This window comes from Leptodactylus fuscus, chromosome 9 (genome assembly GCF_031893055.1).
Source record: "Leptodactylus fuscus isolate aLepFus1 chromosome 9, aLepFus1.hap2, whole genome shotgun sequence".
Classification (NCBI taxonomy): Eukaryota; Metazoa; Chordata; class Amphibia; order Anura; family Leptodactylidae; genus Leptodactylus; species Leptodactylus fuscus.
Window position 1 is genome coordinate 37,969,492 of NC_134273.1, and position 27,524 is coordinate 37,997,015.

The 27,524-nt window shown below is 41.9% G+C and overlaps 1 protein-coding gene across 1 annotated transcript; it reads left to right on the forward strand.

Moving 5' to 3' along the window:
• Positions 1–15,933: 15,933 nt before the first annotated feature.
• Positions 15,934–27,152, forward strand: LOC142218875 (3-mercaptopyruvate sulfurtransferase-like). The gene is made up of 3 exons (XM_075287843.1): positions 15,934–16,128; positions 23,227–23,848; positions 26,081–27,152. The coding sequence occupies exons 2-3, from the start codon at positions 23,248–23,250 to the stop codon at positions 26,377–26,379; spliced, it is 900 nt and encodes a 299-aa protein (XP_075143944.1). The 5' UTR covers positions 15,934–16,128; positions 23,227–23,247; the 3' UTR covers positions 26,380–27,152.
• Positions 27,153–27,524: the final 372 nt, after the last annotated feature.

Below are 27,524 nucleotides of genomic sequence, written 5' to 3' on the forward strand. Positions count from 1 at the left end.
CCACATGAAATAAACTGGGGGGTGGCAGGAATAGGTAAGTAAAATCATCCATTACCTGCCGGTGAATAATGGCCTATTAAAAAAAGGCAATGGTTACGCCCCTGATCATATTGGTATTACTGTAACTTAGGATTGTATCAAACAGTTGCCATAATAAAGAAATGGCTGATAAATGTCTGGATGGCAATAAACTGAGTGATGTAGCAGAAGGAAACACAGCCACTGCCAGTAAGAACGTAGGAGGAAGCCATGAAAATGATGACAGTGACACTGTGACTTTAAGTCAATATTCAGCAACTTCATAGCATCCCTCCTACAGCACTCCTACAATAGTTAAATAGCTTAATAGTGTTTCCATCTACCATCTCAATCTTCTTCACTGAACCTTAATAAGGTGCCTTTTTTGTTTCAAAAGAGAAAGCAGTCCCAGTGCTAATGGTGATATATTCCTAAAGACAGTGTTCCATTAACACCTCGATGCCATCACTGTTTTAACTCCCCAGTGGACTTCTATAATATGATCTGGTTATGCCCACATGATAAGGACTTCTGGGAGGAAGTCACTAACACACTCACCGCTGTGCTAGAACACCCAGTTCCCTGTATGACAGAGATTTGTCTGCTGTGCCTTCTGGACAATGCACACTGGACACATCATACCAAAATAACAACTTTCAAAGCTGAGGCCCCAAGTTGCAGAAAATCCACTTCTGCTTTGGTTCCAAAAATTGCAGCAAAATCTGCAACAATAAATGCTGTGTTTCCGTGACGTGGGGCCTCAGACTAAGAGAGACATTATTTGTGGCCTGGAAAACTAATACTTTACGTTCTATGGGCCCGAAATGCACCACTTGGAAGAGGTTGCTGTCTATCCATAGAAACTGCCCTATGAAATGTAGCAAAGTATGCAACCCATATCAATTCTCTGATCTCATAATAAATGCAGAACGCTGTAATAACTAAGCATTACTCTCTCTGGTAACGGTCACTGCTCCGGTGCTCCTTGTAGTCATATCAATGGTTTGCTTGATTCATATTGTATGCCATGTAATGTACTGAATGCGGATCTATGATATACTATGCACATTTATTTGGCATTGCTGAGCTAATGTTTTCTGACCTATATTATATTAGTATATACTACTAATATATATATTCACTATGTTTTCAATGAGGTGAACAGAGATGTGAACTAATTGGTAATTCCCCAATTTTATAGTTACTAATACATTCTACATTCCTGCTGTTGTAATGATATCAATGCACGATTGGTTAATGTATGCTTGTATTATGCAGACACATCTTTTCCCCCATTGAATCTCATGAATCCATGTATGTGTACTGCTTTTACACTTCAATAAAGCGTTTAAAACAAAAAAAAGCATTCCAAGTGTTGATGAACTTGACGAGATTTGGACTGAACCATGGAGGGTTGAGTACAGATGGAGGACATGACTTTTGTTGCTGGTAGTAGTGACCCTTGTAGCCACAATGGTGGAGGTACTGGTAAAAAGAACAAATCTAAAAGTGGAAATAATGATGGAAGGCAAGAAGCCCTTCCCTGCCTTGCTGTTTTACAGCAATGACCCTGCTAACAAATGTATTGTTAGTCTCAAGTAAAGCGATGTCTTCCTGCTTCCGAAAGGGAGACAAAATTGGTGTATGACAAGTAAATGCTCAGTCACCAGTTCACTACGACTTTCACTGAGTAGACTCCTATTGGGCCACAAGTCTAAGTGGGAAACCACTCTCAACTCAACCACTCCACCACTCCTGACTGTTACTGCTACAAGCGGCAGCAGCCAATACTATTTTTACAATATGATGAAGATCCCTTGGAAGAAGCCTTTTCAGATGAAGCATGTGTTGGGGCTTCCTAGTACTATTGGTCTGTATTTACCTTTCAGTGAATATGTGATCTTTTTTTTCCTGGAATACTGAGTGCTTTTCTGTGCCTAGCAGAGACATAACTCAGAATGTGTTAAGAACACTGTGGTACAGTGCTAACTCGACTCTTTCAATGGTTTTCAATGGCTTTTGTTGTTGTCTGAGATAAGACATCATGCTGCAGAAAATTCCTTCATATACAGATTCAACAACACAGCACTTCACCAAATAAAGTACAAAAAATGTGGATTTATCTTATATGTGCCTGTATAATACATCTACATTTTTTCTACTTTATTGGGTGGAGTGCTGCCTTTTTTGGATCTGTATATTAAGGAATTTTCATGCCAAGCTTCTAAGATTTACATCCAGTTTTTAGCTGTGCTGCAGTGAAATTTCTGGTTTGTTTTATGTAGCATTCCCATTTGTAATAAACGTAATTAGGGGGCGACTAATGTACTAGGTCAATATATATTATTACAGACTAGACACTAATCTGGGGACTTTTATGTGTGATATCGGTTGTTATGTGATGCTTATTATTATATACCGTATATACTCAAGTATAAGCCGACCCGAATATAAGCCGAGGCCCCTAATTTTACCACTAAAAAACTGGGAAAACTTATTGACTCAAGTATAAGCCGAGGGGGGAACCACTAACCATCAGTGGAGAAAAAGTTTTGTGTTATCATTCATATTCTCTGAAAAAAGGCCAAAAAATCTGCCGGGCTATGTAAACTTTTTAGCACAACTGTATATCTTGTGGCCATTTCTATTCTGTTCGGTATACTTTTTATTGGCAAAAATTAAACAAATAAAAGGCCATTGTTTCTTCACTTTGCAAGTGTCGGACCAAGTCTTTGGCTATTCTCAAGAACAAAATAATTTTTTGACTGCTTGTAAAAGCCAATGCTTCTTTCAAAATCACAGTCTGTGTATAAACACTTACAGCCATTTTCCTCCAAAGAGGTTCATTTTTGGACCTTTTTATGTTAAAAAGTATTTTAAAAAATCTGACAGTACAGTGTATTTTTAAACAGGCTGTACATGACCAGAATTTGTTTTATTGTTAAAAATGTTTTGTGAGCCTGTCTTGTATGTCTGCACATTGTGGTTGGAGAAATAAAGCTTCTGAGATCAGTTTTGAACCTGAAGTGACTCTGTGGAACTGAAGTTCTTGATGTGCTAACCATCTTAGTCTGGAGTCCTATGAGCTGTTTAACCCCCAGATTGTGACAAAGTACTCAAGTTTTTTAATATAAATATAAAATAAGATTTAATTCAAGTGCCCTATTCATTACCACTGTCTGCATTTATAGGGGCTGTATACCCCCATTTAGTCATTTAGTAGAAGTGAAAAATTGGGGGGAAAAATTTCAATATCATTTAAAGGGATCCTATCATTAGAATCCCTTTTTTTCTAACTAACACGTAGGAATAGCCTTAAGAAAGGCTAATCTTCGACATTATTATATATAATTTGATTTGAGGATTTGCCACCCTCTTCCATTGGATTTGCACCCATTTTTCTAGTGTACTATGCTGCTTTGATATTTTTCCTTCTAGATAGTGTGAGGAATCGCTCAGGTAGATGCTTGTAGCAGTGCAGGAAACAGGGACACAGACACTGGATTGCACACAAGTTCAGGTTTTATTCACATGTAACGCATACCCTGCTTTTACAAAGCCACAGGATAAACAAAACAAAACCCTTCTTGGCTGAGAAACTAACTTAAATGTAAGGAAACTTTTCCCTGACTATACAGGAGACAGGCTACCAGTCTCCCACCTTGGCAACAACAATGGGTGGCACAGTACCAGCTTCGGAGGTCCAGTCTGGACAGTTCAACTCTGTCTTTGTGGTGCCACACTGCTGGTGCTACACACAGACTGTTATTAGGGCCTGATTAGTCAGCTATCCTCCCTGGTGTGGGTCTTACCATACACCCCTTAGGTGCCTGGCTGGGACATACCTGTCTTCCCAGGAAACACCCTTCACTCTCTCACAACAGATATGAGAGGTATAGATAGATACATGTAAGAAAAATAGAGAGAGAGAGAGAGAGAGAGAGAGAGAGAGAGAGAGAGAGAAAGAAAGAAAGAAACAGAGGTCTGGGTATTACAAATAGGTTGGAATTTCACTTTTTTAATCTGTTTTTACATTTTAATTCTACCATTTTTTAGGTCTTCTTCGCCCCGCCGTTCGGTAGATATCCCATTTTCCGTCTTTATGCAAATGAGTTCTCTCGCAGCACTGGGGGCGGGCCCCAACGCTCAAACTGGGGGCGTCCCCAATGCTGCGAGAGAACTCTCCAGCGCCGCTTCCATCTTCTTCAGGAACTGGCCTCTACGCGTCATCTTCCGGCCTGGCTTTACATCTTTTCCATATAATTCTCCATCTTAAAAGATCTGTCAAAATCCACTGTAGAGATAAAGATGAGGTGAGAAGCCTAAGGCGAGTTCAGACGGGGTATTTTGGTCAGGATTTTGAGGCCATATCTGCCTCAAAATCCTGACCAAAAAGACGGCTCCCATTGAAATCAATGGGAGACGGTCAGTTTCTTTTTCTGGGAGCCGTTTGTTCCAGCTCCTGGAAAAAAGAACGGACATGCTCATTCTTCAGGCGGAGTCACCTTGCAAATCTTTTTTTTTTTAATGTGATTGTGAGCCCCACATAGAGCTCACAATGTACTTTTTTTTCCCCCTATCAGTATGTCTTTGGAATATGGGATGGAAATCCATGCAAACACGGGGAGAACATACAAACTCCTTGCAGATGTTTTTTTTTTTTTTTGGCCTTGGCAGGATTTGAACACCAGGACTCCAGTGCTGCAAGGCTGAAAAGGCCCCCCAAAGCAGGCTTGCCAGGGGGCCACATGGCACCATTGTCCCTGGCGATTAGTTAATTATTAATAAAGCAATATTCTTTTCCTCAAGTTGCGCTATTAACTATAATTGTCAGTTTACAGGGCTTTTCTATTCAGGTTAATAGGAATTAACACCTCAGGTAGCTGGGGTCAATAAAAGTTCAGAGGTTTGTTGACCGTTCGCTCCTTCCAGAATTGTCGAAGTGGGTGAGGCCACACACCGGCGCCTGAAGCTGATTGGTTGCTGGGGCGTCATTTGGCAGAAAATTTATGTTTAAATATGTGAGAGAATCAGTAGTTTGGCAGTCCATGAGGAGATCTTCAAGCAAGCCCCCTCCCGCCCTCCCTCTTTTTATCAATGACCTATTGTCATGGTGTTTATTGAAGGTGGTCAGTCTATCAGCTAACGCTGACAGGACATCTTTTTATGTGGATTAATATTGATTATTTATTGATATTTATAGATTGATTATTTATTTATGAATTATTTGTTTAATAAATTATTTATTGTTGTTATTTAATTTCCCTTAATAAACACCGTGGCCAAAAGTTCCACTAAAGAAATTATACAGTATTTGTTGTGTTGTTATTTTTTAGATATACATATTTATGGTTCAATTGGTTATGTATTAAATGTCTATTAATTTTAGCAATGGGTCATATGGTGCCATGCAGTGCTAACCATTGAGCCACCGTGTGGCCCCCAGTCACCTCGCAAATCTGCCTGAAGACACACCCTCCTCCCGACTAGGTCCATTCATTGGGCCTAATCCAGAGCGCAGAGGGCGACTGTATGCCGGTGGATTTCTTTAAGGAGTTAAAGCATAAAATTAAACTATATATATTTGGTATCCTGGGAATCGAACCAACCCATTGAGTATAAGTGACATGTCATTTTGGCTCCACAGTGAACGCTATAAAAATAAAGCCCATAAAAAAGTCGTACACAGTTTTTTGCCAGTTCCACCCCATTCTGAAAACCGTGATAGCACTGTGAGCTACACCACAGACATCTGCAAAGGGCCTAGGACCTGAGGTTTTTTTTGACAACTGTGAAAATGGTCCATGAAAAAAATTTTCAGTTTTGAAACAGAGAACACACGGTAGACCCCATTATCATCAGTAGGTCCCGCCACACTCTTTGTGTGTAATTGTTGTTGTAGTGCTCTGGCTCTAGTGTGAACTTAGCATAAGAGTTAGAAGAACACATAAATCTGCCCCTTGTGGGATAAAGGTTGAATCTGGATTTGTCTACGTAACTTATATGTCTATTACCTGTTATTAAGGTTTTTTTCACCATACTCTATAACAAGAAAAACTTGAATTGTAACCAGTTTGCTCAGTATCTTCAGGGGGCAGTGGTCGCAAATTTTGACATTTGGTTTCTAGCGTAGTACAGTGAACATGCAGGTGTGTAAGTCAAGAATTGAAAATCCTTAGCAGCACTTATATGGCTAGTTTGTTTTTCAATGCCAATGGTCCATATTTTCTTTCTAAGGCTCCATTCACACGGAGGAAAATGGTGAGGAATTTCAGCGCTGAAAAAAAAGCCTCCCATTGACTTCAATGGGTTACTTTTTCTGCTGCGTGTGAATGCTCCCTTACCTGTCTTCATATCCTCTGTTCACATGGGACTGAAACTCTGCACCAGAAAATTTACAGTGTCCTTGCTAGAAATCTTCAGAAGACAAAAAAAGCACCACATTTCACCCAAAAATCTGCAGCATGCAATATAAAATCTGCATCCACAATTTCTACACACATTTTCTTGAGCGAGAGTTCTCAAAATCTCGACCACTTTGCTGCTACTTTAACGCCTTCCTGTCGCAGCCATTTTTCGATTTTTGATTCTCTGCCTTCAAAGGCATTTTTATGTTTCTGTTCGCAGAGCTGTATGAGGGCTTAGGCTGCCTTCACACAGAGTTTTTTGGTCAAGAAACTGACTCAAATAGGACTGTATGGTGATGCGTTTTTTGTAGGAAGAATTTGAGTCAGTTTCCTGATCAGAAAACTCAGCGTGAACGCAGCCTTACTTATGACCAGCCGCAATAGTAATATGTGGCTGTTTACGTGAAAAGGGCCCAGATCGTCGATACTAATTATAGAGAAAATAGTCCAAAACATTTGGGTAAAAAAAATCACAATTTTGTTTTATGCAAAAATTTTATTTAAAAATATGTCAAGTTTACAAATTTGTTGAGACTTTTAAGAATTTGTACACTTTTGGTGCAGATTTCGTTAGAATTAAAGTGACAAATTAAATCGACGATCTGGGCCCTTTTCACGTAAACAGCCACATATATAGAATCTCCCATAAAATAGTGAAAAAAAGAAGCTTTAAAAAAATGTAATAAAAAATAAATTAAATAAAAGTTCTAAATCACTCCTTTCCCTAGTATACATATAAAAGTTGACTGTATCTAAAGTGCCCGGTCTACTGAATATAGGGCAGGGGTAGGGAACGTACGGCTCTCCAGCTGTTGCAAAACTACAATTCCCAGCATGCACACTTACTCTGTTCTTCTTGGAATTCCCATGGAAGTGAATGGAGCATGATGGGAGTTGTAGTTTCACAGCAGCTGGAGAGCCGAAGGTTCCCTATCCCTGATATAGGGGATCTGCAGTGCTCCTGTTCCGTCAGGAAGAGGTTAATAGGAGCACTGCAGATACCCTATATTCAGCCAGACTGAATTCCAAGTGTGGGAAAAAAAAAAACAGTTCTCAAGCTCAGGGAAGGGGCAGACGGACAACCAAAACACCCCCTCCCGTTCCCCAGCATCTACTGCACCCAAAACCTCCAACCATTTAGATTTTTGAAATTTTCCAGTAGCTGCTGCATTCCCCCCCGGCTTATACTCGAGTCAATAAGCTTTCACAGTTTTTTGTGGTAAAATTAGGGGGTCGGCTTATACTTGAGTATATACGGTAATTAATTTTTTTACGGTAGGGGAAATGGCAAAAAAAATGGCATTTTAGCCATATGGGAAAAATATTTTCATATGTTTGTAGCTCAGGCATTTTTGGACATGGGGATGCATAATTTGTTTATTTATCTTTATTTGAGATAAAGGAGGATTTGAACTTTTAGGTTTTTATAAAAATGTTTTGTTTACATTTTTTACTAAACTTTCTGCCTTCTTTTCCTGCAGACCATATCCTTCAGGGTTATGTCCCTTTTGACACATTACCTCCCGGAATATGAGCTTGGACGATCGGGCTTCATCTAATGATGTAATAATGATGTCATAGTGAGCATAGAGACACTCAGGGCACCAATGTCACAAACATATTACTCTAGGTTCACACCTGCATTTGGGTTTCTGTTTGGGGGGATTTTTTAAGCAGTTTTGAGGACGGAGTATAAGCGCTGGTGTGAACCCAGCTTTACAGAAAGAGACATGATATGGCACCCATGGAACTCCACAGGATGCTACTTTACCTCCATATATCTACAAATACATAAAAGAGTGTTGGGACATGGCTTAGACTCCTGACCTTAGCTAATGGAATGTACAATTGAGGTTGTAAATTCCTAAGTAACTATACTGATAGGCATCTATTGTGTAGACCACCTTTATCTGTTGAATAAACAATGGACACTGCTGTTAAATCTGCAATAGTCAACATGCCTTGGAGAGCAAGTAATAAAATGTGTAAGCCTGGAGGGAGCCAAGGACTCATTTTAACTTTAGAATAGCTCTGGACTCAAAGTTGGTGTCTCTGGACTCAAAAAGTTCTCATTGTCTACTCACTGTGAAGGGATTGTGTTACTTGGCATTTTGGAGGAGCTCCAGTGATGGACAATGTGTGGGACTGTGTCTATGTGTGGTTGTGGAGTTAATTTCCCTTCACCGGTCCTGGGGAGCTAAAAATAAAAACAAAGTTTACATATTATATATATAAGGCCCGATACACAACTGCGCATAGGTTTCCGTTTGGGGAGTCCAATTTCCTGAACGGAAACTTAATCTACATAAAAAAGCAGTTACAGTCCTATGAAAAAGTTTGGGCACCCCTATTAATCTTAATCATTTTTAGTTCTAAATATTTTGGTGTTTATAACAGCCATTTCAGTTTGATATATCTAATAACTGATGGACACAGTAATATTTCAGGATTGAAATGAGGTTTATTGTACTAACAGAAAATGTGCAATATGCATTAAACCAAAATTTGACCGGTGCAAAAGTATGGGCACCTCAACAGAAAAGTGACATTAATATTTAGTACATCCTCCTTTTGCAAAGATAACAGCCTCTAGTCGCTTCCTGTAGCTTTTAATCAGTTCCTGGATCCTGGAAAAAGGTATTTTGGACAAACAATTCGCGTTCAGTTCAGTTTGATGGTCGCCGAGCATGGACAGCCCGCTTCAAATCATCCCACAGATGTTCAATGTTATTCAGGTCTGGGGACTGGGATGGCCATTCCAGAACATTGTAATTGTTCCTCTGCATGAATGCCTGAGGATTTGGAGTGGTGTTTTGGATCATTGTCTTGCTGAAATATCCATCCCCGGCGTAACTTCAACTTCGTCACTGATTCTTGAACATTATTCTCAAGAATCTGCTGATACTGAGTGGAATCCATGCGACCCTCAACTTTAACAAGATTCCCGATGCCGGCATTGGCCACACAGCCCCAAAGCATGATGGAACCTCCACCAAATTTTACAGTGGGTAGCATGTGTTTTTCTTGGAATGCTGTTTCTTTTTGGACGCCATGCATAACGCCTTTTTTTATAACCAAACAACTCAATTTTTGTTTCCAAAATGAAGCTGCCTTGTCCAAATGTGCTTTTTCATACCTCAGGCAACTCTATTTGTGGCGTACGTGCAGAAACGGCTTCTTTCTCATCACTCTCCCATACAGCTTCTATTTGTGCAAAGTGCGCTGTATAGTTGACCGATGCACAGTGACACCATCTGCAGCAAGATGATGCTGCAGCTCTTTGGAGGTGGTCTGTGGATTGTCCTTGACTGTTCTCACCATTCTTCTTCTCTGCCTTTCTGATATTTTTCTTGGCCTGCCACTTCTGGGCTTAACAAGAACTGTCCCTGTGGTCTTCCATTTCCTTACTATGTTCCTCACAGTGGAAACTGACAGGTTAAATCTCTGAGACAACTTTTTGTATCCTTCCCCTGAACAACTATGTTGAACAATCTTTGTTTTCAGATCATTTGAGAGTTGTTTTGAGTAGCCCATGATGCCACTCTTCAGAGGAGATTCAAATAGGAGATCAACTTGCAATTGGCCACCTTAAATACCTTTTCTTATGATTGGATACATCTGGCTATGAAGTTCAAAGCTCACTGAGGTTACAAAACCAATTTTGTGCTTCAGTAAGTCAGTAAAAAGTAGTTAGGGGAATTCAAATCAATAAAATGATAAGGGTGCCCATACTTTTGCACCGGTCAAATTTTGGTTTAATGCATATTGCACATTTTCTGTTAGTACAATAAACCTCATTTCAATCCTGAAATATTACTGTGTCCATCAGTTATTAGATATATCAAACTGAAATGGCTGTTGCAAATACCAAAATATTTAGAACAAAAAATGATTAAGATTAATAGGGGTGCCCAAACTTTTTCATAGGACTGTACCTTAGGAAACCTTCGGTCCCCATAGACTATAATGGAGTCTGTGTGGTTTGCGCTCGGTTTCCACACGAAAAATACAGCTTACAGGACTTTTTTCTCCGCATTTTCTTGCAGAGAGGGGAATGGAAAGGCCCAAGCGCAGATGTGAAGTGGACCTAAGTTTTAAAAATATTAAAACATAAAAAAAAAATCAAATCATTGCCCATTCCTGACATCTGAGGAAAACAAAAACAAAACAAACAGAAACACATTATGTAGCTCAACATCCAAAAATACCCGAACTACCAACATATGAAAATAGTCTTCTGATGCGGTGAATGCCATAGTGGGGGAAAAAAAACACCTTTTTTTTTAAAAAAAAAAAAAAAAAAAAACTTTTTCGCTTCCCTCCAAAAATTTGAATAAAAAGCTATCAAAGGCCAGACATTCCTCAAAATGGTATAAATAAAACAGGCATTTGGCCCCACAAAAAAAGACGCCTTATACAACTCAGTATATGGAAATAGTAAAAAGTTAGGCTGAGGTTCCACAGGACGTAAACACTGTCACAGTCACAGCAAAGTGGATGGGATTATAACGAATCCCACCAATGGACAGTCTGATATCGTCATAATCGTAACAACCCGCTGAATACAGGTAACATGTCATTGGTAGGTGGTAAAAATAAAACCCATTAGAAAATGGCACAAATGCATATTGGAAACCTCCATTCTTCATTTTGACAGCTTCCCAGTACTCTGTAGGGAATACTAAATGTACCACTGTGAAGTATAACCTGTCCTGCAAAAAATAAGCCGTCCTACACCTCTGTGAATGGAAGAATAAAAAAAAATGTGGATTCTGGAAAACGGGGAGTGAAAAAGAAAACTCAAAAACTAAAAATGGCTGTGACGGGAAGGTGTTAACGATCCAGTAGGTATTGCTGTGAATTTACTATTACCGGCCCATAAAACTCAGCAGATGGAATCCAACAGAAAATGAGGTGCGTCGCTTGGAGCACCATCTGGCGGAACATGGAGTAACAATAATAATAATAATAATACATTTTAATTATATAGTACCAACATACATATGAAATTTTATAGTAGCTGTTGCATTTTCCCCCCTCGGCTTATACTCGGGGGGGGTTGGGGATACTCGGCTTATATTCGGGTCGGCTTATACTCAAGCATATACAGTAATTAATTTTTTTACGGTAGGGGAAATGGCAAATAAAAATTGGCAATTTAGCCATATGGGAAAAATATTTTCATATGTTTGTAGCTCAGGCATTTTTGAACATGGGGATGCATAATTTGTTTATTTATCTTTATTTGAGATAAAGGAGGATTTGAACTTTTAGATTTTTTAAATATTTTTTAAAAGATGTTTTGTTTACATTGTCTACATTGGCTGCCGATTCATTACAGAATAAAATATAAAGTTATCACTCTCATCCACAAGGCTCTCCATAATGCTGCACCTCCCTACATTTCCTCCCTCATCTCTGCCTACCACCCAACCCGTGCTCTCCGCTCACTCAATGACCTAACACTTACATCCTCTATTATCAGAACCTCCCACGCTCATATACAAGACTTCTCCCGAGCTGCACCACTTCTCTGGAATGCTCTACCCCGGACAATCAGATTAACTCCCAATTTCTACAGTTTCAAACGCAAACTAAAGACACATCTTTTCAGACAGGCCTAGCACAATTTCTAACGTAAACCCTTCCGTACTATAATTAGAATCCCCAAAATTTAACCTTCCTCTGTCCCCGCTCCCACATTACCCCACATGATATGATGTCTTTTCAGGCTAACTTTATTTGTCCACGCTCCATCCACATGTTACAGGACACCACTAGTGATGGCTCATAAAGTTGTGTTTGTGTATTGACAGTAACCTCTATTACAAAATTGTCTGAATACTGTATAAGCAATGCCGCCCCTGCTACCTCTTGTGTCACCCCCTCTACCTCATAGATTGTAAGCTCTTGCGAGCAGGGCCCTCAGTCCCATTGTGTGAAATGACGTTCTTTGTTATGTATCTGTCTGTATTTGAACCCTACAAATTGTACAGTGCTGCGGAATATGTTGGCTCTATATAAATAAAATTTATTATTATTATAATTTTACTAAACTTTCTGCCTTCTTTTCCTGTAGACCATATCCTTCACGGTTATGTCCCTTTTATCACATTACCTCCCAGAATATGTGCTTGGACGATCAGGCTTCATCTAATGATGTAATAGTGAGGATAGAGACACCCAGGGCACCAATGTCACAAATGACACAAACATATTACTCTAGGTTCACACCTACATTTGAGTTTCTGTTTGGGGGGATTCTCTGCATTTTTAAGTGGTTTTGAGGACGGAGTATAAGCGCTGGTGTGAACCCAGCTTTACAGAGAGAGACATGATATGGCACCCATGGAACTCCACAGGATGCTACTTTACCTCCATATACCTACAAATACATGAAATGGCATAAAGAGTGTTGGAACATGGCTTAGACTCCTGACCTTAGCTAGTAGAATGTACAATTGAGGCTGTAAATTCCTAAGTAACTATACTGATAGGCATCTATTGTGTAGACCACCTTTATCTGTTGAATAAACAATGGACACTGCTGTTTAATCTGAAGGGTCAATAGTCAACATGCCTTGGAGAGCAAGTAATAAAATGTGTAAGGGAGCATTCACAATACCTTCGGTGTCCGACAGGTAGTGTCCGCTCAAAATCTGTCACGGACATTAGGAGCGGACACTAGCTGTGTCCGTGACACCTGTCATTCATTTCAATGGGCATCGGGTGCGTTCTTTTGCACTCCGAGCCCGTCCTTCCCTGTCCGCAAGTGAAGATGTCCGACTTCTGAAGCGGACAGAAGAACCGTGCACGCCAAGGACTCGATTTTAACTTTAGAATAGCTCTGAACTCAAAGTTGGTGTCTCTGGACTCAAAAAGTTCTCATTGTCTACTCACTGTGAAGGGATTGTGTTACTTGGCTGCTTGGCATTTTGGAGGAGCTCCAGTAATGGACAATGTGTGGACTGTGTCTATGAGTGGTTGTGGTGTTAATTTGCCTACACACCTGTCCTGGGGAGCTAAAAATAAAAACAAAGTTTACATATTATATATATAAGGCCCGATACACAACTGTGCATAGGTTTCCGTTTGGGTTGTCCACTTTCCTGAACGGAAACTTAATCTGCATAAAAAGCAGTTACCTTAGGAAACCTTCGGTCCCCATAGACTATAATGGAGTCTGTGTGGTTTGCGCTCAGTTTCCACACGGAAAATACAGTTTACAGGACTTTTCTCTCCGCATTTTCATGCAGAGGGGAATGGAAAAGCCCAAGCGCAGATGTGAACCGGATCTAAGTTTTAAAAATATTAATATATAAAAAAATGAAATCACTGCCCATTCCTGACATCTGAGGAAAACAAAACAAACAGAAACACATTATGTAGCTCAACATCCAAAAATACCCGAACTACCAACATATAAAAATAGTCTTCTGATGCGGTGAATGCCATAGTGGGGCAAAAAACAGACATTTGGCCCCACAAAAAAAAAGCCTTATACAACTCAGTATATGGAAATAGTAAAAAGTTAGGCTGAGGTTCCACAGGACGTAAACACAGTCACAGCAAAGTGGATGGGATTATAACGAATCCCACCAATGGACAGTCTGATATCGTCATAATCGTAACAACCCGCTGAATACAGGTAACATGTCATTGGTAGGTGGTAAAAATAAAACCCATTAGAAAATGGCACAAATGCATATTGGAAACCTCCATTCTTCATTTTTACAGCTTCCCAGTACTCTGTAGGGAATACTAAATGTACCACTGTGAAGTATAACCTGTCCTGCAAAAAAATAAGCCGTCATACACCTCTGTGAATGGAAGAATAAAAAAAATTGTGGATTCTGGAAAATGGGGAGTAAAAAAGAAAACTCAAAAACTAAAAATGGCTGTGACGGGAAGGTGTTAACGATCCAGTAGGTATTGCTGTGAATTTACTATTACTGGCCCCCAAAACTCAGCAGATGGAATCCAACAGAAAAATGAGGTGCGGCGCTTGGAGCACCATATGGCGGAGCATGGAGTAATAATACATTTTATTTATATAGTGCCAACATATTCCGCAGCACTGTACAATTTGTACAAATACAGACAGAAAGATACATTACAAAGAAAGTCATTTCACACACTGGGACTGAGGGCCCTGCTCGCAAGAGCTTACAATCTATGAGGTAGAGGAGGTGACACAAGAGGTAGCAGGGGTGGCATTGCTTATGCAGAGGTCAGACACTTCTGTAAACATAAAACTTTATGAGCCATCACCAGTCATGTCCTTTAACATGTGGATGGAGCTTGGACAAATAAAGTTAGCCTGAGATGGCATCATATCATGTGGGGAAATGTGGGAGTGGGGATAGAGGAGGGTTAAATTTTGGAGATTCTAATTATAGCATGGAAGGGTTTATGTTAGAAATTGTGATAGGCCTGTCTGAGGGGATGTGTCTTTAGTTTGCGTTTGAAGCTGTAGAAATTGGGAGTTAATCTGATTGTCCGGGGTAGAGCATTCCAGAGAAGTGGTGCAACTCGGGAGAAGTCTTGTATATGAGCGTGGGAGGTTCTGATAATAGAGGGTGTAAGTGTTACGTCATTGAGTGAGCGGAGAGCACGGGTTGGGCGGTAGACAGAGATGAGGGAGGAAATGTATGGAGGTACGGCATTATGGAGAGCCTTGTGGATGAGAGTGATAACTTTATATTTTATTCTATAATGAATAGGCAGCCAATGTAGCGACCAGCACAGACTGGAGGCATTGCTGTAGCGTCTAGCCTGATAGATGAGCCTGGCTGCTGCATTCAGAATAGATTGTAGAGGGGAGAGTTTAGAGAGGGGAAGACCGATTAGTAAGGAGTTACAGTAGTCAAGGCGAGACTGAATCAGAGAGACAATAAGTGTCTTTAGTGTATCTCTGGTAAGGAAAGGATGTATTCTGGAGATGTTTTTGAGGTGGAGGTGACATGAACGTGCGTTTGATTCAATATGAGGGGTGAAGGAAAGGTCTGCGTCAAACATGACCCCGAGGCAGCGGGCCTACTGCCTAGGAGTTATAGTAAGGCCTGAGACTACAATGGATATATCAGGAGTCCATACAACCATACTGTAACTTGGCACATACAGCGCCACGCTCTATCTTATGGGAGATATCCTATACCTTGGTATTTAAGTCACATGTAGACATAAAACCTTCTATGGCCGCCACTTGTAAAGTGATATTCACATTAATGAAAAGTTTCAGTCAGATATAAGATTTGTCAGGACATTGTCCTCCAAGCACTGGGCTCATTGCAATCCTCCATGTTTCTGATACACAGCCTTATCACGTGACACTGTCTCCCTCCTTATTTAGGGGATAGTTCTTATTCCCTTCCCGGATCATACCACTGCAGCTTTGGGGGCCTATAATTGTTTTCGTTCTCTTTGAATTGACCTTTCTTCCTTTATCTCTTACACCCCTATTACAGCAGTGAGCTCGTCCTATGTTACTGAGCAGCGCGGCTCTATTTTCTCGGCCCTTCTCCTCCTCCCCAGGTGGTTGGTCCTGAAAAGTGACATCTGCGGACGTGCCGGAGTGCAGGAGGTAGGGGGCAGTAATGCCGGAGGCTGAGGGGGCGGGGCCCGGGAATGGGACAGGAAGGACGACAGCTGGCAGAGGTGAGAGACGGAGGAAGGGGACGAGCAGCGGCTGACACAGGGTCTGGTGAGTGCTCGGAGGACTGTGCTGCCTGCATGGCTGTGGTAGTAGTACATAGACATCTACTGCAGGCACTTTGCCATGTGTGCTGTGTCCACATTACATGTTGCATGCAGAACAGAGCACCTCACTGTGCAGGAGAGTTCCTGGGACTTGTAGTACTTCTGTAATGCGGTGCAGGCTAGACTTGCAGATGGTCCCTGGTATAATATGTAGGACAGCTCTATTTGCAGCCATGTCTTTGGTGCACTGGGGTACATGACCGCTTTATAAGAATACATTGTCCAGTTTTCTGCACAACACCCATGTAGGGCCATGTTCACATCTGTGCTGGTGTCTCTATTGCAATGTCCTCCTGAAGTCAGTGGGTGTAACGTTCCTGCACGAAGGGCTCTTTCCTCTGCTGCTTTCAGTGTTAAAATAATGCACCCCATTCTAGTCAATAGGGTACGCCGGGACCAGAACAGAGGCAACGCTAGTGTGAATTTTAGCTCAACCTATCATCTTATTACACTAACTGGGGGTTGCGCTTTTCCAGTTGCATGCGGTGCACTAGTTAGCAAAATTTGCAGAAAAGTAGCAATAGACTCCAGAAGTCGTGTCAGTCAGAAGTTGCGCCATCTTGAGGAACTTGACGGGTATTATATAGTAATTATAGGCTGGTTTGGAGTTGCGCCCATGATAGTAAATGAGTCTTATGGGCTGCAGTACATATGTGTGATATAATGTACATATAATATAATGTGTGCTATAATGTACACGTGTCTTGCACTCTACACTCACCAAATTGATTTGGAATATTGTTCCACAGTAATGATAATATTCTTTATATAGCACCAACATATTCCACCATGCGTTAAACATCAGACCTGTATATGAACAGACATACTATTATTATTATTGTTTATTTCTATAGCACCATTAATTCCATGGTGCTTTACATTTGGGGGTTACATACAGTACACAGAATATACAGGCAGATATAGCTAACAATGATCGACTGGCACAGTGGGGTAGAGGGCCCTGCCTGCGAGGGCTTACAATCTATGGTAGTGCATCTTCTAGGGTTTGCCTACATGGGGTGTGCATGCAGCAGATTATTGCCAGCAGCCATTCTGCTGTGTTGTACCAAAGGTGCAAATATAGGTGAAATTTCATCTCATTCATAGCCAGTGAAAACCCCCTGCAGGGTAAACTGACCTGCGCTACAGGTTTTAGGCCTCAGCATCAGTTTATGCTGCAGGATTTCTCTGTGCTTTTCATCCTTTGCAATGTCAAAGGTGAACTCTGTGGCAATTGCCCAATGAATTGAGGAAGTTCTTGTAAGACTAAGGCCCTGCATTGCGGAAACAGCTTTTTTTGTTATAGTTTTTTGAGTGGGTTGAGCAGAAGGTAGACGTATAAGAGCTTCCTATAGATTTCCCATTCCCAACGCAACAAAATCTGCAACAAAAAAAGCTGCGTTTCTGCAACGTGGGGCCTTAGACTTAAGGTGATTTACTGTACTAGGGGGTGTTTTTTATTACCGCATACCGTATATACTGTAAGTTCCAGTGCTGGAGGGTCCTGTATCAGCTGACCTGTGCTGGATCCGCTGTCAGACCTCACCTATCTGATACTGATAATCTATTCTGAGGTTAGGTCTTCAGTATCAAAAAGATTCCCAACCCAGTAAACACCTTTAGGCCAAGGACACAAGTTGATGAGTTTGCAGCGGGTTAGCCTCCATAAAACCCCCTTTGGCTAACCTGATGCAAACTTCAAAAGCATTGTTGTGGATTTTGCGGCGCTAAGTGGGTTTTCAGCATGCAGCATGTCGATTATTGCTGTGTTCAGCTGCAGTTTGCGGTGCAAAGGTTGAAAGTTATCCAACCACATGGTTTTCGCAAGAGATTTCAGCCATGGTTTCCCACACCAAAATCTGCATGCACTGTGCGTTTCCAGGATGCATATACACAGTATCAGACAGTCTATGTCTATTGACATCTGCAATTCCACGATTCTACTGTACTAGCACTAGATTTCGTAGATTTCAGAACTGCAGCGAGTCAGGTCAGACAGGAAACAGGCTGTCGATTAAAGATAAAGGCTTAGGCCTAGACTACAGAGGAGAGCCTGAGCTCTGCCAAAGATTAGGAGCACTTAGAGGGATTATCCACTTTCTAATATTGATGGTCTATGCAGAAGAGGTAAGGATCTTTCTTGGGAATGTAATCTGCTGCCAATGGACTGGCAGCGGTTTTCTCCCCTTTATCAGTTCAGTACATGTGCACCGCTTGGCCAAGGCTGGATTCACACCTGTGTTGGGGACTCCGCTGAAAGTTCCGCCTACAATTGAGAGGACGGGCCCCATTATGGACTATGGGGTCTGCATATAACTAATTTCTAATTGACATCTTACGGGTCTCCAATGGTGACCCGAACACTAGTGTGAACCTATGGTAAAGCACTGTTTATGTGCCAGTAATGGTCAGGGTACATTTGCACACACTTCAGATTTTAGCAGAAATTTCTGCAACTAAAGTATGGCACGTCAGGCATAAAATTACATGAGCCCCTTGGTGTCATTGAAGTTGCCATCTAGTCCTGACCTAGTTGTTATCTTATAAGTGGTTGGATGTGTTTCCTGCTATTGCTTACACATAACAGATTTTCCTGCAGCAGGTCAGTAACCTCCCCCACCCCTTCACCCTCATCCATGAACTGCTTCAGCACATATGAACGATTAATGTGTATATCAATACTCGCTATGGCGTCTGTTGCACTTTGCCACTTCATTAGTTGTCCTTGCCAATATACACAGTCACTGATAAAGTCCAGAGAGTGTTTATTAGTTGTCTGGCTGACTGCTTTGTTTTTATGGTAAGGACATTGCCCCTGGGTGCCCATGCTATGTCAGTAAGTGTGCAAGGTTCACAACTGCTGTGCACTGTATGAAGATGCAAATCCGGGATTTTTGTAGTAAGGCTAATGAAAGATCTAGTACAGATAGTGGGGAAAATCTTTATGGACTTTTGTACATCTCCTGATTTCTGCTGGGAGAGAAGCTGAGCTCTGTGATATATAGGGTTATATGATACAGGGAGAGAAGCTGAGCTCTGTGATATATAGGGTTATATGATAGAGGAGAGAAGCTGAGGTCTGTGATATATAGGGTTATATGATACAGGGAGAGAAGCTGAGCTCTGTGTTATATAGGGTTATGTGATGGAGGAGAGAAGCTGAGCTCTGTGATATATAGGGTTATATGATCGAGGAGAGAAGCTGAGCTCTGTTATATAGGGTTATGTGATAGAGGAGAGAAGCTGAGCTCTGTGATATATAGGGTTATATGATCGAGGAGAGAAGCTGAGGTCTGTGATATATAGGGTTATATGATAGAGGAGAGAAGCTCAGTTCTGTGATATATAGGGTATATATGAGCTCACAATCTACAAAAAAAAAAAAAAAAAAGTGTTGCGGGAAGAACCACAATGCGTTCATGCCGCGGTTCTTCCCACAGCGCTTTAGCGCTGCGTCTCCGCCCAGTGGGGCCTTAGGCTGAGGCCCCACATTGCGAAATGAGGCTTTTTTTGTTGCGGTTTTTTGAGCCAAAGCCAGAAGTGGATTAAGCAAAAGTATAAGAACTTCTTCTTTTTTAAAAAAAAATAAAAATAAATTCTTTAATTATAAACACAAAAATACAAAAGAAAGAACGAATTGCAACAACAATCAGAATGTATCAAAACAGGGAGGGCCCAATACAATAACAAAGGCCCGAGATCTAAACAAATAGCACAAAAAGCGGAGACGTGACCTCTCAAGAACTAACAAGCCGAGAGAGGAGCCAACGCCGCCAAACAACGGTAAGGGAGAAGGGGAGACGAAGGAGAACAAAGGGAACTAGGGAAGAAAATAGAGAGTAGGAGGGAGAGGAAAGTAGGAAGAAACAGAAGGGGTGGGGGAGACCCTGGAAACGGACCACTAACAAGATCCTGGGTCCAGGTCGGACCTTAGCCTACGATATCTTTATATGACTGGGATCCCTGGAACAAAATCCAGGGGGTCCAGGCCTTCAGGAAAACCTCGTGTCTCGAAGAGATGCCGTGAGGTCCTCCATAGATTGGATGTCCTCCACCTTGCAGAGCGAGTGGCGAAGAGAGGGCGGGCTGGGGGATTTCCAGAGAGCCGGGATACAGGCAGCATTAATCATATGCCGTATCGCCGATTTACGGTAGGCTCGAAGGGGATGTCGGAGAGGTGCAGGAGAAAACAGGCTGGCGTGTTAGGAAGGGTAGTCTGAAAGATTTGAGAGGTCAGGCGGTGGACACTGTCCCAAAATTCTCTCAGTGCCGGGCAACTCCAGAACACGTGAAGAAGCGTCCCCTCCTCCGAACCACAGCGCCAGCAGAGCGGGGAGGAAGATGGGAAGAACCTGTGTAACAGAGATGGAACATGATACCATCTAGTAAGGATCTTGTAGTCCGCCTCTTGGTATTTACAAGCCATAGAGCTCTTATGGGCGAGCTCCAAGATCCTAGCACAGTCCGCATCCGAAAAGGACAGGTTGAGATCTATTTCCCACCTGGACAAAAAGGGGAGCCTGTGGTCCGGAGAGGGGGAAACCAGTAGCGTGTAAAACTCAGATAGGGAGTGACGTAGAAGACCAGAGCCAGTACAGGCCTTCTCAAAGCCCATGAGGGGCCTATCAAAGTCATTGGAACCAGGCAGTGAAAAGAGGAAATGGGAGAGCTGTAAACCTCTCCAGGGGTCAAGAGGGGGGAGATCTAGGTCCACGTGTAAGTCCCCAAGAGAGGAAGTATAAGAACTTCTTATATATTTCCCATTTCTTTTGTAGCCATTCTTGGCTTTGTCTCAAAAAACTGCAACAAAATCTGCAACAAAAAAAGCTGTGTTTCTGCAAAGTGGGGCCTTAACCTCAGGGCTGTTGCTCAGTGTGTACCACCATGTAATGAGCGATTCTCTATCACTACAGTGGGAACAGGGATGACCAGTTCTGCCGCTCCTCTATTACTCCAGGTGATCAGTTTTATTGCAGGAAGCCTGCAGTCTAAAACTAGACCTAAATAGACATTGCATAGTGAGCCATGTCTCAATATGCTCTAGAACGTCTTCAAGGACACAAAAGTTGATGGTGCGGAAATGCTGACAAAGTGGATTCATTAGGTCTCAATAAACTGCAGTAGAGACATAAACCTGACTGACGTATAGCGGCACTCTTCTGTATATACTGTATGAAAAAATAGCTTTATGGTTATTTTTATTTATATTTGCAGTCAGACTCCAAATCCCATACTCTGTGTAAAGGGGATGCCCCCTACAAAGCTGGTGTGCTCTGAATTCAGCGCTCTTTTGATTTTGTCAGTACCTGCCCTGGTTCCAGTGATGTCGATTTTGGGAAGTGTGAGTCTCATCGCTGGGCAGGGCGGCACAAGACTGTAGAAGTGTACCATCAGTTCCTCCCTGCCCAGTAATGACGCTGAGCTCTGGTGCTACCCGTAGGAGAAACTAATGGCTCTGATATCTGCGGCACTGGTGCAGATCCATGGAATTAGATTCATTTCACTTTCATCATTGTAGCCGTATATAAAACGCCACTTTAAATTCCACGTTCACATAACCAGATGCACAAATTCAGGGGGTACATATTTCTTCCGTACGGTATTCAGAACAGTTGTATTTTTAAAGACCGAAAAAAACCTATATTTTTAGAGGAGAACTGTCATGTGTGTGACATGTCAAACTAAGGTGCAGAAACCTCTGTAGGATACCTTAGGGCCATATTACGAATCTGTACCAGATGGGACTGCTACAGATCTGTAACCATGAAGTGCGTAAGCGCTTCTATATCTATATATCTGATAGCATATCAGACCATCCTTGTAAATGAGTATGAACATTTGGAGCCATTCTGTAGAAGAACCAGGCTGCTCTTATCAGGGAGATAAAGGCTAGCCATTAGCTAGAACATTACCCCGCAGTCAGGCATCAGATCTCCAACCCGGGAAAGCACAGCAGACATTTGTCATGATATTGTCTACCTTGTATCCCTGATACTAAATACATATATCGTGTATCACTCAATGATAATACTTCCAGAATAACAATGATCTGTCCTTAGGATATACCATAGATATCATATTGGTGGGGGTGTGACACTCAGCACTTGGCTTGTCAACTGTTTGAAGGGGCTGCGGTGCTTGTTTAATTGGTTCCTACACACTGACTCAGTTGTGATGGTTGTGACAGCTTAGTCATATCCAGGTAAATGGGACAAACCCCTAATAGCCAGTATTGGTGCTATGTTGACAGCAGGTAGAGGTACCATGTCAGTGGAGGCATAACTCGATGCAAAATCTGTAATGTGGCCCTGATATACCTTGTCAATTAATACAGTGTTGTATGAGTTAGTGGGACGTTTGCGGTCTGTGCAGGGTCCAAGGCCTGTTGGTGACTGCTATATTTGCACTCCCTATACCTACACCACTGCATGTAAGCACTGACATCCTCCATATCAGACCCATGGGGGTACAACCCCTTCTTCCACAACGATCAGCTGTTGGAGGGGATTGCAGCATTTATGTGAGCACAGTGGCCTCTTTGCTACTATTGGAGCAAAACCTAATTCACTTGCCATGTCATTGTTGATGTCACTTGGCCTGTGAAGCAAAAAGCTTCTGCTACTTTATTCATCTGATCTGTGGGTATACTGGATGTCAGACCCCCACTGATATAATATTAATGACTTACCCTAAGGATAGGCCATCAGTATTTTAATCCCAGGAACCCCCATTGACGTGAACCTTTTACGTAAACACATGCACACTGTGTACGTATTTGTACAAGCAGCGGAGCCAGCATGGCTGCATTCCTCCAGGACAGTTCTCCAGGGCCAAATTTTATTAGGGTTTCATGTGATAAACTTTTATTTGCTCATCCCAGCAGATCCCTTTCAAGCTTTGTTTGTTAATCCTTTTTTACCCTCCTGAGCCCTCCTCCAAAAAACCCTCCCAAAACATTTGTATTTACTTTTTCTTGGCTTAGAAGTCTACCTAACACTTATGTATAAGAAGCCCTCTGACATTTTTCTGTTTTGTGCCCTAGTTGTGTCCTTGTATTCTCATCATGACCCACCAACTACTACCCCGTGCTTTGGTGTCTCCTCGTTGGCTATGGGACTCTATTCGACCTGGCTCATCTCTAACAGGAACACTTCGTATTCTTGATGCTTCGTGGCATCTTCCCAAAACTGGACGAGACCCGTGGCGTGAGTACAAGGAACGCCATATTCCCGGGGCTTACTTCTTTAACATTGATGTTTGCAGTGATCGTACCTCTCCCTATGACCATATGCTGCCCACTGCAGACCAGTTTGCGGAATACGCAGGGCAGCTTGGGGTAACCAACAACAGTCATGTTGTTGTCTATGATGCAAGTGATTTCGGCTCTTTTAGTGCTCCGCGGCTGTGGTGGATGTTTAGAGTATTTGGACATCCCCGAGTCTCAGTGTTGGATGGCGGGCTTAAAGCCTGGCTTAGAGAGGGATTTCAAGTAAATTCTGGAAAGGAGCCCCGGCCGCAGCCAACAGAGTTCCAAGCAAAGCTGGACACATCCCAAGTTATTGGACACGAGGAAATGGAGCAGAATGTAGAAAAGAAGACATTTCAAATGGTTGACGCCAGAGTGGAAGGAAGATTCCGAGGGCTTGAACCTGAACCTAGAGAAGGTGAGTTTTAGTTTGTGTTGAAACTACATCCTTGTGTACATTTGGTTTTATTGAAAAAGTTGCATGTGTGCAAGTCAATTTAAAAAAATCTTAGTGATATTTTTATACAGAAATAACACATACATTAAAGCAGGGATAGGGAACCTTTGGCTCTCCAGCTGCTGTGAAACTACAACTCCCAACATGCTCCATTCACTTCCATGGGAGTTCCAAGAACAGCAGAGCAAGTATGCATGCTGGGAGTTGTAGTTTTGCAACAGCTGGAGAGCCGTACGTTCCCTACCCCTGCATTAAAGGAATCCCTACCCTAATCTAAACACCCCACCCCCACTTTCTAAATAACATAATTTAGCAAAAATGGATAGCTACCCATATCCCTGGGGCAGATATCCTGATTATCCGGTGACGATCCGTTTCCCCATTTCTGGAAACTGATCGTCACTACTACCACCCCTTTATACTTACCACACAGGCTTCTTCTGGCTAGACAGCTCCTCCCTCTGTAATGATTCTGTCTGTGCACTCTGCCGCTGGTAATTCACCTCTATTGCACATCCGCACATGCGCAGTAGAGTTGATTCATCGCTGTAGAGAAGGAACAGTACAAGAGGAGCCATCTCACTGGAAAAAGCGTGGAGGGTGAGTATATAATATGGGTCGGGGTTGGGCTGAGTAGGTAGGGAAAGGTGGGATAGCTAGAGAAACAGGGTGGGGGTGTATGGTAGGGGGGGTAAGGTGAGAGGGGTTAGTGAGGAACTTACATAGCAGGTAGCAAGTAAACAAAAGCAGAGATACAAGCAGTGCCCAGAGACACCCAGACATCACTCAAAAGACTCTAAAAGGTATATGGGTGCATTTATTAACCCATTAGTAGCACTAACAAACATTTCTTTAAAAAAATATTTTTTGCCCAGAAAACCCCTAAAATTTTGACTTTCATAAAGAGCCCATTGTCTGATAGAAAAATCTCTTGGTTTCCATTATTTTATAGGGGTGTTCCCATCTTGTAAAGTGTTGGCATATTGCTTTGATTTGCCATCACTTTAATCAGTGGGGGCCTGTCTTGAGACCACCACCAATTCTTCAAATGGACTTCAGCACTGGGGTAATACTTAATCACGTTTCTCAAGTTTCCCTGCACGTTGTTCTCCCAGTCTCTTTTCTGCGCAGGTAACTACAGATGGCTGTAGTTCTAATGGCCATGGCGTTGCTGTGCAAGATAAAAGTGAAGGGGATGCAACTCTAAAGTGGTGCTATGGCTCCGTTTTTCTGAAGAGGTTGGGCTTACATCTGTTATATCCAATGAGACAGTAAATAGCGGATAGACAGGGACTTCCAGCATTTTTCACAGCTAGCACACTGACCCATTAATTTCCATGGCCCCATACACATGACCGTATATTTTCACGGTCTGTTGTATGGAGCCGTGAGCAAACTCAAGACCGGTCCTATTTCTGTCTGGTTTTGCGGCTGTGCTTAAAGACCCCAATGAATGGGGCTGCGGAATTATAGCCGGTTCAAAGACTGCACACGGATGATATCAGTCACAGCTGGTGATATGTACACAGTCTTAGGGTGCATTCACACTACGTAACGCCAGCGTGTATCACAGCCGTACACGCCGGCGTTACAGCAGGGCTGCCGAACACTTCCCATTCATTTCTATGGAAGCCGGCATACAAGCGCTCCCCATAGAAATGAATGGGCTGCTTCTTTCACTGCGAGCAGTCCCATTGAAGTGAATGGAAAGTGTCGGCGTATATGGCAAGCTCTGCTCATGCCGAGCCGTACACGCCGGCACATCCCATTCACTTCAATGGGAGTGCTCGCAGTGAAAGAAGCAGCCCATTCATTTCTATGGGGAGCGCTCGTATGCCGGCTCCCATAGAAATGAATGGAGCTGCTTTATACGCCGCTTATTCTGAACGTGTTTTACGTTCAGAATAAGCTTCAGTATACGTAGTGTGAATGCCCCCTTAGGGTGAAACCAGCCTAAAAGAATGACAAGATAGACAGGTCATAGGTGTTTCAGATACCTGTTGAATTTGAGGCCAAATGTATAATCTATTCAAGGTAAAACATCTAAGTTACTCAAGTAGGTTACAATTCAGAAATCAGAAACTGAAATATTTGAGCATGTGCTTCATCTATTCTAAATAATGATGGATTCCACATAAATCGTCAATCTTCATCATTGTATTACCCACTTCTTTTTATGTTTCCATTGTTTAGGAATTGAACCCGGACATATCCCTGGATCAATCAATCTCCCTTTCCCTAGTCTACTCACAAATGAGGGCAAAGAGAAATCTCCCGAAGAGCTCCGAAAGCTGTTTGAAGAGAAGGGCATTGATCTCTCACGTCCCATAGTAGCCTCATGTGGTTCTGGAGTCACAGCCTGCCACATTGCTCTGGCCTCGTTTCTTTGTGGGAAAGAAGACACTGCCATATACGATGGATCCTGGGTTGAGTGGTACATGAGAGCAAAACCAGAAGATGTGGTTTCAGAAGGGAGAGGAAAGACTCTATAAGTGGCCAGAACCATCTACTTTTTATGATGCCTATGACTTTTTTTTTTTTTTTTTTCCCGCTTCTTTACACTCAGATCTTGCCATGTCTAGGTCACATATCTATGTCCGTGCCTTAATTCTCTTACTTGCTAAGATTTACATATCCATTAATGGTGGTTGACATCTACAGTGCCCACTTAAAGGTCACACAACATTTTATAGTGACTATAGACACAAACATAATCTCATGTACATCTAACGTCCAAGACTGAAGACCACAGAATGAAACGGGGTCTTGGATAAATCTGAACTTGTATTGTATGACTGTATAATATGATATAGAGTCATTTGTCTAAATTCCTGCAGGCATACTGTTTGGTATGTGAGCGAAATTTGACGGTTTTCAGAGAAGCACATACAGAGGCACATCTGGTGATGGGTGTTTACTAAATTTTGGTAGAACAATCAGAATTGTGTATTAATTGCAACTTTTTGCTAAAGTTATTTTAGTACTTGTGACAAAGTTTGGGGGAATGATGTGACTAAAACTTGAATAATGGATATTGGTATGTCACGTATACTGCATGTACTGAATATACCAATACAGAGTATACACAGTGGTGTAGTGAAGGTTCCATCAATTACTATGTATACATTTTGTAAATATTTTATAAAATGTTAGCTTTCATGCATTCAGATATCAGATCTCTATTGCTCATATGTGTTCCTGGTCAGGGCCTTTTTATGTTTCTTTCATTTAAATGGTAAAAACATTAAAATGATTGTCTACTTTTCATCCTCTTCTTTTTAAAGGCTATTTTAGGACATGTGTATCCAGTAAAAGTACATGTTGGGGCAGATTCATTAAACCTGTCTAACATTTATTGAAACCAATAGGGGAAAAAAGCAGCCCATTCATTTCAATGGGGAGCACACGTATGCCGGCTCCCATTTAAATGAATGGGATCTGCTTTGTACGTGCTGATTCTGAACATGTTTTAACGTTCAGAATCAGTCAGCGTATACTCAGTGTGAATGCACCCTTAGACAGCAAAAATTCAGGTTGCGCAGTATAAAGATGTGGTTGATGCTGGATGATAAACTTGTTGCATCTCTAAACACTTTTCTATCTTTACACCTTGCATTGGTTGTCTTAGTTTACGGCA